Source organism: Pan paniscus, chromosome 6 (assembly GCF_029289425.2).
Source record: "Pan paniscus chromosome 6, NHGRI_mPanPan1-v2.0_pri, whole genome shotgun sequence".
Classification (NCBI taxonomy): Eukaryota; Metazoa; Chordata; class Mammalia; order Primates; family Hominidae; genus Pan; species Pan paniscus.
In genome coordinates, this window is record NC_073255.2 from 7,751,450 (window position 1) to 7,771,610 (window position 20,161).

The following is a 20,161-nucleotide window of genomic DNA, read 5'->3' on the forward strand; positions in this document are numbered from 1 at the left end:
CTCCGTATTCCCAGAAGAAAGCTATTGATCTTGCCTGAGTGGCTCTTGCTCCTTCCCCTCTTGAGCCTTTTATATAGCATCTGCCTCTATCCTGTGTTTTGGTTGCTGATCATTACAACTTACGGTGATTTAGAGCTTGCTTGGACTGTTACACAGTTTTTAAGGAAATTCAACTAACGGTCCAAAATAGTCGTGTAAAAAACACACTATCAGGTGCCCAGCAAGAAGGCCTACTCACTCACCAGCTGAAACTCGCTCCTCCGGCTGAAAGCCTCCCTGATGCCAGAATCCCTCCAGAGTGCGCTCAGGGCTGGGACGTACAGCTGGAAGGTGGCCGGCTCCACAGGCAGCCCCGCCTTGTTCTCAAAGGCCATCAGGAACATCCCATGCTTCTCATTTTCAGAATACTGCCAAGGAATGCCAAGCTTATCTCGTGCATCAACAAGAACCCTTGAGCCCTAGAAAATAAAAGAAAGAAGAGAGGATTTAATTGCATTCCAAAGACTAAACCACGCTAGAGAACCTCAAAATGGGCGTCCATTGTCATAACACAGAAAACTCACAAGCTCTGAGCTGTGCAGCCTGAGTCTGTCTCTTGGTTTGTTTGTTGTGATGTGGAAAGTCTTAACTCCCAGCAGCATAACCTCACCAAGACAGACGCACATGGCCGAGAGCAGTGGCTCACACTGTGAGCCTCCCCTTTGGGAGGCCAAAGAGGCAGGACTGCTTGAACACAGGAGTCTGAGACCGGCCTGGGCAACAGAGCAAGACCCTGCTTCTACAAAAAATTAAATCAAATTAAAAACAGCTGGGCTTGGTGGTGGCACACCTGTAGTCTCAGCTGAGCAGGGAGGATTGCTTGAGCCCAGGAGGTCAAGGCTACGGTTATCTATGATTGCGGCACTATATTCTAGGCTGGGCAACAGAGCAAGAACCTGTTTCAAAAAAAAAGAAAAGAAAAAAGTAAAAAAAGAAAACAGATGTACATAAGCACCACAGAAAGAAGTCTGCTTTCTGCTATCATTCATTTGCAAAGCTACTGGAAAAGAGACAACTGAGTGGGGAGGAGGTGGCAACAAATTCAGAAAATTTCACTGGAAAATGAAGTGTATCAGTAAAAAAACAACTTTTTTTTTTTTTTTTTAGATGGAGTTTCACTCTTTTTGCCCTGGCCCAGAGTGCAATGGAGTGATCTCGGCTCACTGCAACCTCCACCTCCCCAAGCAATTCTCCTGCCTCAGCCTCCTAAGTAGCTAGGATTACAGGTACCTGCCACCATGCCCGGCTAATTTTTTATTTTTAGCTGAGATTACAGACCACCATGCATGGCTAATTTTTGTATTTTTAGTAGAGACGGGGTTCCACCATGTTGTCCAGGCTGGTCTCGAACTCCTGACCTCAGCTGATCCGCCCGCCTCAGCCTCCCCGCCAAAAGAACAATGTTTTAACAACAACTATAGTAGCCTCCACCCCTTATCCGCGGCATAAGTTCCAAGACCCTCAGTGGATGTCTGAACGGTACCAAGCCCTACCTGTATTGTTTTTAAAGTTTAATTTATGAATTAGGCACAGTAAGAGATTAACAATAATAGCTAATAATAAAATACAACAATTATAATAATATACTGTCATGAAAGTTAAGTAAATGTGGTCTCTCCTTCTGTCTCTCAAATGTGGTACCACTGTCCGCGCCTATTTTCCGTTGGCGGCTGGCTGTGGATAACGGGGGATGACTGTACTGCCAAGAGTACTACCAGCGCTAATATTGTCATCATCACTGAAATCTGGCAGCTCCTCTATTCCAAAAGATACAACTGCTTCTTCCAGCTTAAAACGGGTGGGAAAATATACAAATCCAGGCAGTCAGCAGTCATGAGACAGGAAAAGACTAAAATACGACAAGCCAAGTAGCCCGCCCACCAAAACGGGAGCCAGGGGATCATGTTCTAGATTTAACGTCACCATTGTTTGCGATGAGAAACTACTTTTCATTCTTTTGCTTATTTCCTCATTGTTAAAAATAAAGTTAATATTTTTCTGCCCCTTCTTACCTCATCAACAGGGTCAAAGGGATGAAGAAATAACCTAAACTAAAATAGTATTAGGGAATGCAGCCAGCCTTTGGAAAATATTCTCTCAGCAAAAACAGCACCCCTGAGCAGTTAGGAGGTCTATTCCACCATTCTTAGACTAATGTTTCGAAATCAGCAAGGCAGTGTTTATGAGAACTTCTGTGTTCTTCCGAGGGGCACACTGCATACTCTCTCGTATGGTCTACACTGGGGGTATACAGAGTGGTCAAGGGCCCTGAGAAGGCTATCAAGTACACATCTGTCCATCTGGAAAAGCCTTCTCATCTCAGAGCAATCTGAGGGACTCAGGCCAGCTGAGAGCAGCATCCCATCCTCCAGGACAGAGAAAACCAGGGTCACCTGCTCACTGGGCACTTATCTATGTTCCTTTTTTGGAGACAGGGTCTTGCTCTGTCACCCAGGCTGAAGTGCAGTGGCATGAACATGGCTCACTGCAATCTCAACCTTCTGGGCTCAAGTGATCCTTGCCTGCAGCCTCTCAAGGAGCTGGGACCACAGGCATGCCTCGTTATGCCCGGCTAATTTTAAGATTTTTGTAGAGTCAGGGTCTCACTATATTGCCCAGGCTAGTCTCAAACTCCTGAGCTCAACTGATCCTCTGGCCTTAGCCTTCCAAAGCACTAGGAATTACCGGTGTGAGCCACTGCATCCGGCCTTTTTTTTTTTTTTTCCTTTTTAAATAATAGTTTTACTGTGCTATAATCCATGTACCATATAACTCATCAATTTGAAGTGTACAACTCAATGATTTTTAGTTGGCACTTATCCTAAAAATCTTCATTTCTGACACCCAGGGCAGAGCAGATGAATCCATTCTGCCTCCTTCATCTCTCTCCTGCAGCATCAATTTGGTGCCTATAACTTCCACTTCTGCCTTGAACCACTGAGTCAGACGTAATGATGACCAAAGAGTAGTTGAATGTCTCCTCCAGACCCAGCTGACCAGGACGGTCTGGTTAGAGATGCTCCCTGAATTTCCCCTCAGGACCTTGTCTGTCTGCCGTTGGAGACCATGCCTAGTTCTACCAATCCACAAACATTTGTTCAGTGTGTTTGTTTGTGGGGGAAACAAACTTTAAGAAGCAGTATCTGACCCCCAGAAACTCAGAATCTGGCTAGAAAGACAAATGTATGGATAAAAAAAATACTTACCACCCACTCATGATTTTAAAAAACCTTTGCAAACTAGGAACAGAGAAATGCTTCAACTTGATAAAGAACACTGACAAAAAAACATACAGCTAACCTCATAATTAATGTGAAAGACTGAATGCTTTCCCTCCAACACTGGGAAAAGACAAAGATGCCTACTTCTGCTACTGCTATTCAACATGGTTCTGGAAGTTCTAGCCAGTGCGACAAGGTAGGAAAATGAAATAAAAGATCACACAGCTCAGGAAAAGCAGGGGGGAAAACAAACAGATTAGACACACAAAAAAAGAAAACACACAACTAAACCCATTTGCAGATAAAAAGATGATCTATGTTGAAAATCCCAAAGTAATCTACCAAAAAAACTCCTAGAATAAACAAATGAATCCAGAATAGTTGCAGGATATAATGTCAACACACGAAATTCAATTGTCTTTCTATATACTAGCAATGAACATGTGGAAAGTGAAATGAAAAATGTACTACTACTAACAGTCACTAAAAAAACGAAACAGGTATAAATCTAACAAAGTATGTGTAGGACTTATGTGCTGAAAACTGCAAAATGTTGATGAAAGAAATTTTCAAAATCTAATAGATATACCACGGTCACGAATTAGAAGATTCAACATGCTACCAATATCCTTAAATTAATAAACAGGTTTAGCACAATTTCCATAAAATCCCAGCAGGATCTTTTGTAGATATAAATATGATTATTTGAAAATTTGTATGAAAAAGCATTAAATTAGCTAAAGCAACTTTGAAAAAGAAAAGTGGGAACAATCAGTCCATCTGATTTTAAGACTTATTATATAGCTATGATAATCAAGACTGTGTGGTATTGGTGAGGTGACAGACCCACAGATCAATGGAACATAACAGAGAACCCAGGGATAGCCCCTGATACAGCTAGGTAATTTTTGTAAAAGTGCAAAAGCAATTAAAAAGAGGAAGCCTGGTCTTTTCAACAAACGCTGTTGGAAGAAGTGGACTTCCATAGGCAAAGAAAATTGGGGGGAGCGGGGGAGGGGGTGGGGGAAGAACCTTGACCTAAACCTCACAGCTTATACGAAATCAAATCAAAATGTAAAACTATATATAACATAGGAGAATATCTTCAGGATGTAGGGTGTGCTCAAAGTTCTTAGATGTGACTCCAAATACATGATTCATACGAGAAAAATTATCAATAAATTGAACTTGATGAAAACGAAAATATTTTGCCCTGCCAAAGACCCTCTTAAGAGGCTGAAAAGAAGCTATGAACTGGGAGAAAATATTTGCCAACCACACATCTGCCATATCTGACAAAGGACTCATTTAGAATATACAAGGACATTCAAAACTCAACAGTTAGGCTGGGCACAGTAGCTCACGCCTGTAATCCCAACACTTTGTGAGGCTGAGGGGAGAGGATCACTTGGGGCCAGAAGTTCGAGACCAGCCTGGGCAACATAGTGAGACCTCGTCTCTATAAAAATATCAAACAAATTAGGCAGGCATGGTGGCGCACGCTGATAGTTCCAGCTACTCAGGAGGCTGAGGCATGAAGATCGCTTGAGCCCAAGAGTTTGAGGTTACAGTGAGCTATGACAGTGCCACTGCACTCCAGCCTGAGTGACAGAGCAAGATCCTGAGATACATACATACATACTCAACAGTTTAAAAAGCAAACAAATCCAGTTAGAAAATGGGCAAAATTCAGCAGGTCACAGAATGAAATGAAGAGAAAAAAAATTTTTTTAAAGAAAATGGGCAAGACATGATGAGGTATTTCACTGGAGAACATATATAGGCAGCAAATACACAAGGGAAAAAGATGTTCAAGATCACCAGCCATCAGGAAAAAGCAGATCGAGGCCTCAGTAAGATACTGCCATACACCTGTTAGAGCAGCTAAAAAACCAACCACCAAACCAAGACAACCAGCGGCAACACCAAGCGGAGGTGAGGAGGCGGAGACCCCGGACCTCTCATACACTGCTAGTGGGAATGTCAAATGGTACAAACTAGAAAACAGTTGGGTGGATTTATAACTACTAAAAATGCAACTCCCATACAGCCTAGCAGCGGTACTTGGGTATTTATCTCAGAAATATGAAAGCTAAGTCCACACAAAACCCTGTAATGTTCACAGCAGCTCGTTCATCATAGCCCCAAACTGGAAGCAAGCTGCGGTGCACCATACCATGGACCATTACCCAGCAACAAATGGGAATTCACTATGGAAATGCAACAACTTGGATGAAGCTCTAGGACGTTATGTTAAACGAAAAGTCAGTCTCAAAAGATCACGCACTATGCGATGCTGTTTAATAACATTCTTGAAGTGACAAGATTGCAGAGATGGACAAGAGATTCACGGTTGCCAGGGGTTAGTAATGGGAAAGACAGGGGGAGAAGTGACTAGAAAGGGGCAACACGAGATCTTTGTGGTCTGGACTGTGGTGGTGGTTACAGAAACCTACACAGGTGAGGAAAGGGCGCACAACCACACAGAGTGTCCCAAAGCCCGTCTCCTGACTTCAACAGCATACTGAAATTATGTGTGTCATAACTACTGGGAAAAACTGCCTGCCTCTCTGTACTATCTTTGCAACCTCCTGTGAACCTATACTTATTTCAAAATAAAAAGTTTTTAAAAAGTTAACTAGCAACCACGGCAATATAAGTTCCAACTATGTGATGTGGAGAGGGAAGGTTAGCAGAGGCCAAAGGAAAAGAGATAGTAGGAAAAGGGGAGGCTTGCTAAAATCCTAACTGGAGATGGGTCTCAAACGGAGCTTTCAGAAGTGTGGGTTCATCTGAACGAGGGGCAGTGGTGGACTGGAATCTACCTAGAGGGAAAATGTGACTTGAATAAACTCTCCACTTTCCTTCCTCCCGGCTCCCCCACTGTGATTCCTCCTCTGGGTCCTCATCTCCCCACTTCCTTTCACTACACCACACCAAACTCTTGCCTTTCCAAAAGGACAAAACCAAAAAGGTTCAAGAACCCAAGGAAACAAAGGCAATTCCTCTTTTCCCCACTATGCACAACAAAAACTATCTCGGCACGGAGAAGGTAGCACACAGATTTCTCTGGCGAGGTCTCGGGCAAAGGGTCTCGGTGCCTTTGTACAAATCAGAAAAACGCTCTCCATCATCCAGGCAGACGCAGCCCAGCCTGGCAACGGTGGCCTGGATGGGGTTTCAGCCTCCATGCCCTCCCAATCAAGTCACCAACCCTCCCGCTATCCGGGAAGGCCCTGCTCGTCCAACTCAAATACAGAAATTGGGTGTGCCCCACCAGGTATCTATTCAGGTGCTATTTTTACAAATGAACAGTTTAGCTTCACAAGGAGTACAACCTCACTCAGAAGTTAAATCAGTAACCCCTAGGAAGTTTCATTTTTATGTCAAAGATGAAGTCAGGGGGCCAGGTCGGACTTGGAAGGCCAAAGGTCACTTACGAAGACTGCAGGACTGCACACACCAGGCCTTCCCCAACTATCGGGGTGAACATAGGTTTGGCTTAAAAACACACACACGCAAAACCGGCCCATGCAACAGCAGTCTATTCCCACCGCACAATCCGCCCAAGCAGGCTGGAGCTGGTCCAAATGAACTGCACCCAACCACAAGAAAAGACTCCTCCTTTCCCTTTTTCAAAACACAAGAAAGGTGGCTAAACTACTGATGAGCTTTGAACAGTTAAGTAGTAGTTTTGTAAGCTTTGCAGTTACAGTCCATTTTCCCTTCCTTTGAAGGAAAAAAGGCATTAAAAAAAAAGATGTCTCTTTTGCCCTTTTACATTTATTCTAGTCAAAAACTGCTCTCTGCCAACTTTGTTCTGAAAATCCACATCTGAGTTCCAGCGAAGTTTTCTACTTGGGGACATTTGGCTAAATTCTGAGTCCCCTTTTCTTCCTTTTTAGAGAGAGATGTAAGCTCTCTCTGGAGTTTAAAGCCTGTAACAATAATGTATTTATTGTACTTTTGCAGAACTGATAGTTACACTTTCACCATCGTTATACAGAATTGCTAAAGTCTTAAAAGTAAAATACTAGTATAGGAGGCATATTATAATAAACCTCTTACTCCTATCCTTTTCCAATGAAAGACCAATTTTCTAAAACACAAAAGCCAAGAAAATCCTAAAACTCACATACACTTAAAATAAATAAGAAAGACAACTCATTCAAGTCTCTTTAATGGCTAAGAGAAAAATCCTTTTTTCAGTCATGGTATTACTGAAGTATTAACTGTTTGAATAACCATACATTTTATTTGGTTACCCAAATATAAACGGTTAAAGTCTCAAGCAGTTTGATGACTTCATCTCAATACAATGTCACACTTCAAACTGTTCAGAGAGCATATTTTTAAGACAACTTATAAATCCAGCAACTTAAACTTCTAGTCAAAGTATAGATTCCCTCTCTGCTGGGGATGTAGATTTTTTTGGGGGGGTGGGGGGTGGGGTTCAATTTTGCTGGATGAAGACCAAAAACTGCAAATCCTGTTATCTCATTTCAAAATAGATTATGTTAGTTTAGCCCCTAATCAAACCCAATCTTTTAAGATTAGTCATTCCTTAGTAAAATCTTCCCACAATAAATACCAAAGCTACGATAGACATAAAATGCTGTAAGATAATATGAGCCTTTCTCTACAAGATGAAACAGTTCCATTAAGACAAACTGAAGATTCTGGATGTTCACTCGGGCAACAGCATGTGGACTTGGAAAGCTCTGTTTTTTAAAAACCCACTCGGCTGAGTTGTTTGCCTTTGGCCACCATCCAAATAAAAGAAACGCTGCCAGAAGTGTAAACAGGATGCATTTCTTTACATTGATGAATCCAGCAAGCAAAGACAGCGCCTCTTAGTTCCTCTCGAAAACTGAAGTGCAAGATACCTTTTAGTGTAAAGGTCAGTGAGAAACTGACGAAGGGAGGCAGTAAGCCGTCAAACCAGCCATCAGAGCCTCTGCCATTTCACAGCGCAGCCCTGGCCCCACCATAACTCCGCGGATTTGCCTCCCGCAACAAATGCACTGTCGTACGGGATCAGGCCTATTATTTCTCTAAAAAGCCCCCTCTTGGCTCTGCCAGTGACTATACCGAGGGCTCACCTCACGCAATGAAAAGTGGTGGGTAACGAATGGGGAAAAACCCAAAAGTCAGTAAACTTGGCTCCTGCTCTGGGAGAACTTTCAAAACAAGCGTAGCAGCAAGACAGAGCACGAGCAGATAATGGACAGTCTCAGATGCAGAGTACAGAGGCCAGCCCCATAACCGGAAGGACAGGACCGTCGGAGGACAGCCAGAATCGCCACCGCTGGTGAGGCCTCGCTCACAGACAGGCTGTGGAGAACTAAGAAGTCTGTGTGAGAAACGGGACGATCGAGGGCTTTGGAAAAGGAGAATCGCAAGGTCTGAGGCTGCCTGCAGGTCCCGTGGCAGGTGGGACAGGAGGCAGGGAAGGAGCAGCTAAAGCAGGAGAGTGATCAGGAGCCCCCCAAGTGCTCTCACCCCAAGTGCTCTCAATAAAAGATGGAGAGATCCAAAACCAGGAATTCACCAAACCTGCAGAGCAGGGAGAGCAGTGAGGGCCCTGCTGTGTAAGCACAATACCCACCAGTTCTCCCAAGTCAGGTCCACAGGAGGGGATGGCTTAGAAGGGGTGACATTTAGGTAGGTTTTCAACAAATTTAGTTCAGTTGGACAGTGGGAAATCCAAGCTAAGCTTCTCAAGAGGAGATGGAACTGCAGAGAAAACTCTGGGTTTAGGAAGGGCATAGGAGAAGCAAACTATCATCATTAGCTTTTTTCAGCTGCCTTGAAAAGGTTTTCCTAAAAGTCCAAAAAAACAAAACAAAACAAACAAACAAAAAAACAACTCCAAACCAATCCAGATTTCCCCAGATCTCCTGAACTGGAAAGTGAAAATCCAGGCTCCGTTTCAAAACTCACAAGCCAGCAGGCTGGAAACTTCTGGAATCATCTCCCCCACCCCCGCCCGCCAGCCATGGCCATGGGCAGACCAACTTCTTCCTCTCCTGTTCTTCCAGGGGTCAGGATAAGTCTCGGAATCTCCCTTCACTAAAAATTTCACTACATGACAAACACTAGTACAAGGGGGAACGAAATCATCCTCAAGTACAGAAAAGATCAGCAAAACTTGAGAACACACACACACAAAATATCATTCTAAGGGGGAAAAGCTTGCACACACTATCAACAGGTAACAGCTTCATGTGCTAATTCGGTGTTTTCGAAATTCAAGTCAGGATCTGCATTGTGAAATAATTTAGTAGGCATTTTAAAAAGGAAAAGAATATACTGGTAACTAACTGAACAGACGGCAAATAAAGGTAAGTGTTTCACAGAATTTGTTTTAGCAGAGACAGCTATATATAGACGAGTGTGTGTGTATGCGTAAACCCATAAACCCATAAACACACACGCGTGTACATACACCGGGCTCCTCTGGACTATGGTCTGAGTGCCACTGGGCCAGACTCTTGTAGATGAGCCTGCTACAAGGCTGGCTTTCCTCGGTCCCACCACTTCAAAGCCAATAGGACTGGGCTGAGTGTCAAAAGTCCAAACAGTAACAAGTTGGGTTTTGTGAAAAACTGATAAGAGTGCAAACAAACTGTGTGAGGAGGTGTGAGAAAATGGTGAAATCTTTGTCCTCTGGGGCCAGTGTCACTAGGTTGGTTTTCATTAAACATATTCTTGGCCCATTCGTTGGGGCCATCTTGGATTGCATGGTGAGGTCTGGGAATCACAGAACTACCACTCAACATTTTCTACCACTAAAGACGTTGAAGAGAGCTGGGCGTGATGGCTTAAGCCTGTAATCCTAGCACTTTGGGAAGCCGAGGCGGGAGGATCTGTTGAGCCCAGGAGTTGGAGACCAGCCTGGACAACTTACCAAGACCCTGTCTCTATTAAAATAAATTTTAAAAAAAAGACATTGAAGAGGATACGCAGCTAATGTTCATTTTAGAAAGGCTGCTTTTGATTATCAAACATGATGTGTGCAGCGCGTGGTGGTGGTGGCACCCCCAGGCAGTGTTCTTTAGAACCCTCCTCCTGATCCAACCTGGTCAAGCTGAGGCCTCAGCGCACTGTGGTAAATAAAGGCCCAGAGCCTTTCCACAAAGCCTTTAAATACTGACCAAGGTACCAAATAAATAAGCAGATGCAGACATGCATAAAATTCATGCCAGTCTATCAACCAAAAGGCTGCTTCAGAGAGGCCATAACAATCTGCGTTCATGGGACTAAGCGCCTGCCATGTGAACGACACTGTGTTAAGTACTCACTGTCCATTAGCTCATTTAGTCTTTATAAATAACTTCGCGAGGAATAGCATTATGCCCATTTTACAAATGAGAAAGCGGAAGCTCAAAATCACACAGTTATCAAGCCTGACCGATTTAGTTTAAGCTAGAGATTTTCTTTTTTTTTTTGTAGAGACAGGGTCACACTGTGTCCCCCAGGCTGGAGTGCAGTGGCGCAATCAAAGCTCACTGCAGCCTTGACCGCGCGGGCTCAAGCTAGAGATTTTTCAGCTCTGTTCTACACTGCTGTGAGTATCTGGAGAGATAAGGGAGCAGAGAAACAGGCAGGAGGCAGAAGATGCCTGGGCTGCCGCCTGCTCTCACGCAGCTTACAGCAGGCATGGAGACTAGAGCCAGAGCTGAGCTGACCTCTGAGGACCCAACACTTCTGATATTCTCTAGAACATTTTTTAAAAATAGTAATTAAAATCTGGAAGTATGGGATATGCTGTTAAGCCTGGCTACATTAGAAGACATTTTGTGCATTCAGACACTACTTGAGTCTAATCTCTCCGGACACTGAAAACACTCACTCATCTACACTATCTTGGCAGCCCAGCAAGAGACCATCTAATGGTGGCTCTGTCCCAGCCACGAGGGCCACCAAGCAGTGGACATGCGGCCCAGCTGAACTGAGAGGTATTATAAATGCATACTGGATCACAAAGAGTACAAAAAGAACACGTAAACTTCTTTTGTTTATACTGATTACATGTTGCAATTGTAATATTTTGGATATATTGGATTCAATAAAATCTATTATTAAAATCATTTTTCTTTCGTTCTTTCTCCTTAATGTGGCTACTAGAAAATCTGAAGTACACACGTGCCTTACATTTGTGGCTCACATTAGATTTGCTATTGGACAGCACTGCTGTAGGATAACATAGCTAAAAGAATTTGTCTTGGTCGGGGGCGGTGGCTCACGCCTGTAATCCCAGCACTTTGGGAAGCCAAGGCAGGCAGATCACCTGAGGTCAGGAGTTCGAGACCAGCCTGGCCAACATGGTGAAACCCTATCTCTACTAAAAACACAAAAATTAGTTGGGTGTGGGCACATGGTGGCAGGTGCCTGTAATCCCAGCTACTCGGGAGGCAGAGGTCGCAGTGAGCTGAGATTGCACCACTGCAGCACTCCAGCCTGGGGGATACAGCGAGACTCTGTCTCAAAAAAAAAAGAAAAGAAAAAAGAAAAAGAAAAAAGAAAAAAGAACTTGTCTCTTTCTGATTATAAAAGTGTATTTTTAGTGCAAAAAATAGAGGAAATATAGAAATACATAAAGAAAATTAAATCCTTAAAAATATCACTATCTAGAAATAACTTATTAACATCTAGGAATGTTATCTGTCTTATTCTTTACAGAACATTTTGTAACACTTTAAAATTTTTCTAGCGATGTATCGTAAACACTTTCCTATGTCATTCAAGATTTCAAGATCTGTAATGGCTGCAGAGTAGTCCGACATGTGGGACATGCTAAGATTGAGGTAACCCCTATGGCTGGACATCGGAATTCTTTCCAGTGTATGGAAAGAATAAACAACGATGCAAGGAACTCCTTGATACATCCCTATTTTCACATATATGGCTATTTTCTTGTGACAAATTCCTAGATGTTGAATTATAAAACTGCTGGGTCAAAAAAGTATACACACATTTTTGAGGTTTTGATAATATTACTAAACTGTTTTCCAGAAAGGTTGTGCCAATTTACACATTTATGTTTAATAACTTTTAATTTTCCTTTATTTTCCCCCAAATTGTTTTTTAGTTGATCTATTTGCTTCACGAAAATTGTCCTCCAATAATATCTAAGCAGTCATAACCTCAAACCACAGCTCAAAGAGAAATCAGGATAACTAGCAACTGAAAATGAGGAAAATTTAGTGTATGTATACTGACAACTGAAAATTAGAAAAAATGGAATAGACGTTTGGCTTCTATACTTCAAATAAGCTTTTATACTGATTTTTATACTTTATATTTATTTTCCTCTAAGTCCTATTATAATACAATAATAAATAATAAAGTACCAATTAGTAATAAAAATGCTTAAATTTCACAAACATGTTTGAATTTCTAGTCTCTTGTTTCCAGTAAGAAAACTAGGCTCAGTCAACACTTCCAATAAAACGTTTCATGAAGGTATAAAGAACAATTTAAAACATTTAGCCTGAGTTCTTAGAAGTTTCAAAATCAAGAGAGCCTTGAATTTGATGGGAGATTTACTATTAATTACTGTCTCCATAAACAGAAATCTCTTTGAATTAATGAGCATTAAAATAAGGTATAAGAGAGAGAAAAAAAAAAAAAACCTAGCCAGGATAACACAGCAGCTTGCTCACTGTTCTCACCCCTTGCCTCTACAACTATCTGGAGGAAAGTTCAAACTTGCGATAAGACCAAATGGAAAAAAGCTGGAAGAAGTAAATTTAAGTGGTAAATTACTACTGCAGAAAATAAACTCAATGGTAACATCAACAGCACCAAAACTGCACTTGGACATGGCAATAATTAAATATCAGCATAAGGCAGCCTCACTAAACAAGACGCTGCAGCGTTTCAAATTAAGGGGCCAGTCTTAGGCACACACACGACCGAAGAGCAGCCGCTGAGCTCATGAAAAACTTGTTCGCGCAGAAACCGCTCTGTGCCCCGTGGAGGAGCTACGATGAATTATTAGGTGAAAGTACCACAAGCTCCGTGATCATTTTGGGCGCTTCCTCCACTTAGGACTCAGGCTGCTGCTTAATGAAGTCCTGCTCTGCAGGCATCCATCTTCTCTTCTATGGACTGCATGGGTAACCATTTAGACAACTAAATGGAAAATCTTAATTTATGCTTCATTTGCAATTACAGAGTTGGCCTCTGCAATTTTCAATATCTCTTTCGGGAATCTGTGAACATGTTTCCTTCTCACACATACCCAACTCCCTCCTGTAAGCAGTGACCATCACGAGCAGTGCTACCCGACACCCACCTAGAGCAGTGCCTTCAGTGCTTACGGCCTGCACTTGGGTTAAGCCAGAGCTGGCCTACCCAGGCCCTGCTACCATGCTGCCTGAAAAGCTGCTTCTGCACCTTCTGCAGATCAGCAAGGGTGTGGGCCGAGCTGACTGTGGCCTTGGAGGCTGTCTGTCCCTGCAGGCTGGCCACTGGCTGTAGTAGGAGAGTGCCCAGGTGCTGTGGGTTACCCTGGACCATCCTGTGGGCCTGAATTTGGATGGGATGGAGAGGGACCTGGGCCGCACAGGAGGACCTCACTCCCCACAGAGCAGCAGCGGCCTGCAGCTAGGGGAGATGCACCATCCCGAGCTCTGGCCCAGCCTGTCAGCCAATGCCGTGGTTCTACCTTCCAGAGACAGCTACGATTTCCCTACTTCCTGCTGCTCCCATGGCTCTCACTTGGGTCCGGCCACCACCATCTCTCACCTGGATTATGGCAAGTCTTCTAATTGGTTGCTTTGTGTCCACACTTGTCCCCTTCAGTCTACTGTCAAAACCAGTAGTCAAGTTAGCCTGCTAAGCCTAGGTCAGCTCTTATCACCCGCTTTGTTCAAAACCCTACAAGGCTCCCATCTCATTCATGGCAAAAACTCAGGTCCTCAAAGAGGCACATCCTCACTTCTGCCTCAGGCCTTTGCGCTTCTGGTTCCTGACAAATGAAACCCTTTGCCCCGGACAGCCGCACGGCTCACTTCCTCAATGCTCAGTGAGGACTGGGGCAGGGGAGCTTCTCAGGGTGGCCTGCCCTTGGCCATCTTATCCAAAACTGCACCCCAGGCCCATCCTTCCCACGCTCCATCCTCGCTTTACTTCCTTGACCACTTCCGGCTGGCTACCCGCCTTCAGAGTCCACTCAGCATCGCCTATATGATTCTCTCCCCACCGAGCACAAGCCCCACAAGGACAGGGCTCTGCTCTGTTCACCCCCGTGTCCCCAGGGCCGGCACAGAGCAGAGGCTCTACCTGTTGGCAGGATGAACTAAGGGACCCCAGGCTCCTCATCCGCAAAGTAAGGGCAGCAGAAGTCCTACCTCCTACCTGCAGTGAGGAGCGCTCAAGTAACAGGTGTTTTATATTATTCATTAGATCTGTCTTGTACCAAAGCTGATAAAAAATACACAAACCAAACATCATTAGCGTTTCAATGTATTTTTCATTGGAAATTCCACCCTATGATGACTCATTATTGACATTAATACATAAATATTGGCCCATACTTTATTTGAAAAAAAAATTAGTTGTACAATGGATCTGAAAATTCCTCCTAAAACTACCTCCTTTTCGTATGTCAAAGACAAAATTAAAAAGCCGGCTACTCTGGGTACACCACCTTTGGGGTAGCCCTGCTCCCCAAGGAACAGTACAATAAAAATGAAAAAGCCTACTGACAAGAAAAGATCAACCAAAAAGACAACAGCTTACTTTACTGTGGTAGATAAATTAAAACTGCAAGTGACTGATAGCACTTAATAGAAGCAATTTTCACACATCTGTAAATATGTAAATATTTATGTAAATGTAAATATTACTTAGTAATAAATTCATAGTAAAATTATGTAAGTATTGTTAGTAATAAATATTACTTTGTAATAAATTCTATGTAAATAGTATTTAGTAATAAATTCATAGTAAAAATTTCTATGATTAATACAATACAGATACTCCTTTAAAGGCATTCTGAATTCGGAACAGTCTTCTAGTATCATTACAATCACCTTCTTAGAGGGAAATGGTTTGACATTAGAAAGGGGTCAACCCCAGGAGGGGAGAGGATCGCTTAAGAAGCACGCAGCTGAATATTTCAGGTTCGCTGCATGTGTTAGTCTGGGCTGCTATAACAAAACCTCACAGGCGGGTGGCTTGAACAGCAGAGATTTCTTTCTCACAGTTCTGGAGGCTGGGACTCTAAGATGGAGACTGGTGTCTGGTGAGGGCCCACTTTCTGGCTCCTAGACGGTGATTTCTCACTGTGTCCTCAGATGGTGGAAGGGGTATACAAGCTCATTAAGGTCCCTTTTATAAGGACACTAATCACATTCATGAGGGCTCTGTCCTTGTGATCTCATCACTCCCCAAAGGCCCCACCCCCTAACACCAGCACCTTAAGGGTTAGGATTTCAACATAGGAATTTTGAGATGGACACATTCAGACCATAGCACTGCAAATGAGTAAAATAATAACAGTATTAGTAATACTGCTAACAAAAACCATGCTACAGCCTTTAGAAGGAACTTACTCCTTGGGTTTTGTTAATAATTTTTTTTTTACAGTTGGATTCCAAATGATGGACCTCACGGTCACTGGCAAGATAATGAGAAAAGTCCGGGCACAGTGGCTCACGTCTGTAATCCCAGCACTTTGGGAGGCTGAGGCGGGCAGATCACCTGAGGTCGAGACCAGTCTGGCCAACATGTTAAAGCCCTATCTATCTCTGCTAAAAACACAAAATTAGGTGGGTATGAGCATGGTGGCAGGTGCCTGTGATCCCAGCTACTTGGGAGGCTGAGGCAAGAGAATCACTTGAACCCAGGAGGCAAAGGTTGCCGTGACCCATGATTACGCCATTGCATTCCAGCCTGGGTGACAAGAGTGAAACTCTGTCTTAAAAAAGAAAGAAAGAAAGAAAGAAAGAAAAAAACAAAAAGATAATGAGATAAGATGTGGAAGGAGGCCCTGGAGTGCTCTCATTCAACAGGGACACCCAGGCCCGCAGCTCAGCCTTTGGAGATGGCAAGTCCCAAGAATCAGAAGAAGCAGATGCTTCCTGAGTCGTCAAGTGAGGGGATTTCATCTCCCAGCAGCAAAAAGGAGATCAGAATTGGAAAGGAAATACAGACTACAAGGAACCCTGGCCCAGAGCCCCCAGGCTGCGCACAGGTGGGCTCCAGGCGAACCATTTCAGGTTCAGGGAAGACGGCTCAGCCTAACCTGGGTGGGGCTGACTTCTGTACATGACATCTACACCTGGCCCTCTGTGCACAACCAGAGCTCCCCACTCCACCGATGCCCAGAGCACAGCGACTGTGCTGCAAGCGGGGTGACCTGGCTGATGTCACCGCGGCTCACACAGAAGACAAAGGAGCAACAAAGCTGCCAGAACTCTAGTTTCCCAGCCTTGACAGAGAAAGCCCAGAACAACCAGGGTGCTCACATGTTCCAGAGGTACAGGAGAATAAGTGTGCTGCTGCTTCTTACTCAGATAACTTTATGTCATGACCAATGAAGTAACTTTTATCAAATTTTTGTCAACTATATAGACTTCTTAAAAAATCATTTGAGAAGGGACCTCAAAATGAAATCCATTTACCTGAAAGCACACGGCACAGATTTCATAAGGTTGTAAAGAACGATTGCAAAACCAGAAGGGCTTCCCCTGACAGGCTCTGGTTAAACCCTAGCCGCCAATGCTGCCCAAGGGCTGCTGTCCAGTTTCACCCACAGCTGTGCTGGTCTCTGATGTTGCCACGTCTTCCCTGCAGCACGGACGCTGCTGAAACTGGTGCTCCCTTCAGAGGGGTTCTGCTGACAGCTGAAAAGACAGTCCGGCAGGCCACGCAGGACACCAGTGTCTACTTCTCAAAAAGCCCCTCCCTTAAGAGCCAAGTGAAAAGTCCCATGTCCCCGTCCATCTTATAAAACGAAAGGAAATCTGTTTTTTTCACCCACAGAGTAGCGCTTATTTGTTTCCCTAGAGAGGCAGCACCACAGCTTTCCCAGGGGCAGTGGGAAGGGGCTGTAAGTACTCAAGAGAACCCGCGTTTCAGGCGACTCCTCTCCAAAAACCTGAAAAAACTCTCAAGAGAACTTGCGTTTCAGGCAACTCCTCACCAAAAACCTTAAAACTGGGCAAGTAAGTCCCTGTGTTACTAATTCCATGAAAAAAACTAATCTGTTTCAAGAAAGTCAGAATTCCTCCCTTAAGGACTCACATTTGCTTTTCTTCAGAATTATGGTAAATAACTCAATGTTTTTCTTGGCTTGCTTTTCCTTCTAAAGCTGCTAAGACACGGGCAGAGTCCTTAGGCCTTGGTGCTTTGCTAAAATCAGAGGCTTTGTAGGCTGCGTGCGGTGGCTCACGCCTGTAATCCCAGCACCTTGGGAGGCTGAGGCGGGCGGACCACTTGAGGTCAGGAGTTTGAGACCAGCCTGACCAACATGATGAAACCCCGTCTCTACTAAAAATACAAAATTAGCTGGGTGTGGTGGAGCATGCCTGTAGTCCTAGCTACTCAGGAGGCTGAGGTGGGAGAATCACTTAAACCCAGGAGGCAGAGGTTGCAGTGAGACAAGATTGTGCCACTGCATTCCAGCCTGGGCAACAAGAGTGAAACTCCATCTCAAAAATCACATCACATCACATCACATCACATCACATCACATCACATCACATCACGGGCTTTGTGCTGTCAGTCACAGCCACTTTCTACGATGGTGCTTCACCAGGGCCACATGAAGGCATAGACGTTACATTTATCAAACTCAGCATCTGTCTAGATGCCTAGGAAACCCCACCTCTAATGAGAAAGTTGGTAAACAAAGCAGTTATTTGGCCCCTTTTTTGTTAGGTTTAAGGATAAAGGATAAACACATATATAAAATCAAAAGAATCCAGTGACCTTTACTTTTCAAACTTTAAAAAAAAATTTATGTTTAGAGACAGTCTCGCTCTGTCGCCCAGGCTGCTGTGCTGTGGTGCAATCGTGGCTCATTGCAGCCTCAAACTCCCAGGCTCAGTCTCCTGAGTAGCTGGGAATTACCGGCATTCACCACCATACCCAGCTAATTTTATTTGTAGACACACAGTCTTGCTATGCTGCCCAGGCTGGTCTTGAACTCCTGGCCTCAAGTGATCCTCCTGCCTGGCCTCCCAAAGTATCCAGCAACCTTTAAAAGGTAATTGCTTCCCCTTCTATAACAAGAGGTTACAGTTTATATTTTCAAGCTCTAAGACGAAACAAAGTTTCAAACTATAAATATTTATGAGCTTTGAGGAAACCGGCTTTCTCCAGTCATGTTTTCATTTAAATTATTTTAAAAAATAGATGACTCCATGCCCATAGTACCAATTTCACTGGTTATTAAGGGGCATCCAGGGGACAGTCTCCTCCTGCCTCCCCTTCCCCAGAGGGAACAGAAGTTCCCAGTCAGTGTAGCTTGCGTAAGGGGACATCACTGAGTGATGCCAGCACAGCGCTCCTTGCAGGAAGCCACCACAATATCTGCTATACCTCCAGAGGGAGAGGCTGGGGACAAAGTGACAGTCATTCCGGGAGAGCTCTCAGGTGGGTAAAAACAAACAAACAAACATGCTGGATGGTGAGCAGACCAATCTGTGAAGGAAATGAAAATGGAAATGGAGGCAGTCGCCCCATGTGAGCTGTCAGAGTGCAGCTGGAGGAGCAGGAAACAGCGTATTCGTTAGGAGATCTGGGAATCTGGGGCCACGCCTAAGTCTGCCCATCTGCAAAGACCCCTTGTCCAGAAGGTGTGGACCACGGAGATTGTGATGTTAATTTCACTGAACTGGGCCACAGGGTGCCTGATGCAACACCGTTCCTGGACGTGTCTGTGAGGGTGCTCGAGATGACATTAGGATTAGGACGGTGGGTTCAGGAAGGTGGACTGCCCTCCCCAAGTGGCTGGGCACCTTCCAATCCCTCAAGACCCTGAATAGAACAGACGGCAGAGGGAGGAGGAGTTCACCCCTCATTTCCTGCCTCGCGGCCGGAGCTTGGACATCTCATCCTCTCTTGCCCCGGGACTGGATGCCCACCATCGGCTGCCCTGGTTCTCAGGCCTTCGGACATAAGCTGCGTTTGAATCACGCCTCGGGCTTCCCTGGATCTCTGGCTTGCCACACAGAACGTGGGACTTCTCAGCCCCCAGAATCACGTGAGTGAAATTCTCCATCATAAATCTCCTTTTATACATCTATGTATCCTGTTGGCTGTGCTTCTTTGGAGAATCCTGACTGAGATCAGGGAGATCTGTGGCCGAGGAGTTGAACTGAGTGAGACTCACCCTGGACCCAGGGTGTGCAATGAGTAGGTGCTCAAAACGGCAGCACTTTCGGTTTCCATCTGGTATGCTTCCCGAACCCTGCAAGTCAACATTTAAGAATTCCTATAATCTGAATTAAAGACAATTAGAGACATCGGAATAAAGCCCTGCTCAAGCTTCTCCAAGCTCACAAATAAAATCAAAGACACAAACCAAGACTTCGAGGAAATTTCTTTTGCACCCATGAAGTCTTTACTCGGAAGGCCTTCTCAGTGCGGCCTTACTGGACCATCCTATTTAAAGCCGCAACCCCCACCAAAAAATTCCTTATTTCCTTTTCCTGCCTTTTTCTTTTGTGTGTGTGTGTGTGTGGCATAGAATCTCAGAGCTGGAAGGAGCTCTAAAAGGCTGGGCCAGTCACCGTCCAGATGTGAACTCCTTGCATATAACGGCCTTCCACAGAAGTTTATCAGCCTGTCCAACACACATCCTAGAAAGGGTTCCCTGACCTGCCCCGCACTGCTCCCAAGCACCCTTCCTGTGCTCCCGACAGCACCGGGTGTGCACTGCT

The 20,161-nt window shown here is 44.4% G+C and overlaps 1 protein-coding gene across 2 annotated transcripts in view; it reads right to left on the minus strand.

Moving 5' to 3' along the window:
- GNA12 (G protein subunit alpha 12) overlaps positions 1-20,161 on the minus strand; it is a 115,010-nt gene that overhangs the window by 65,290 nt on the left and 29,559 nt on the right. For both annotated transcript variants that reach the window (XM_034963551.3, XM_057302818.2), the window contains exon 2: positions 243-458. In XM_034963551.3, the coding sequence (XP_034819442.1) occupies positions 243-458 (216 nt within the window). The remainder of the gene's footprint in view (positions 1-242; positions 459-20,161) is intronic.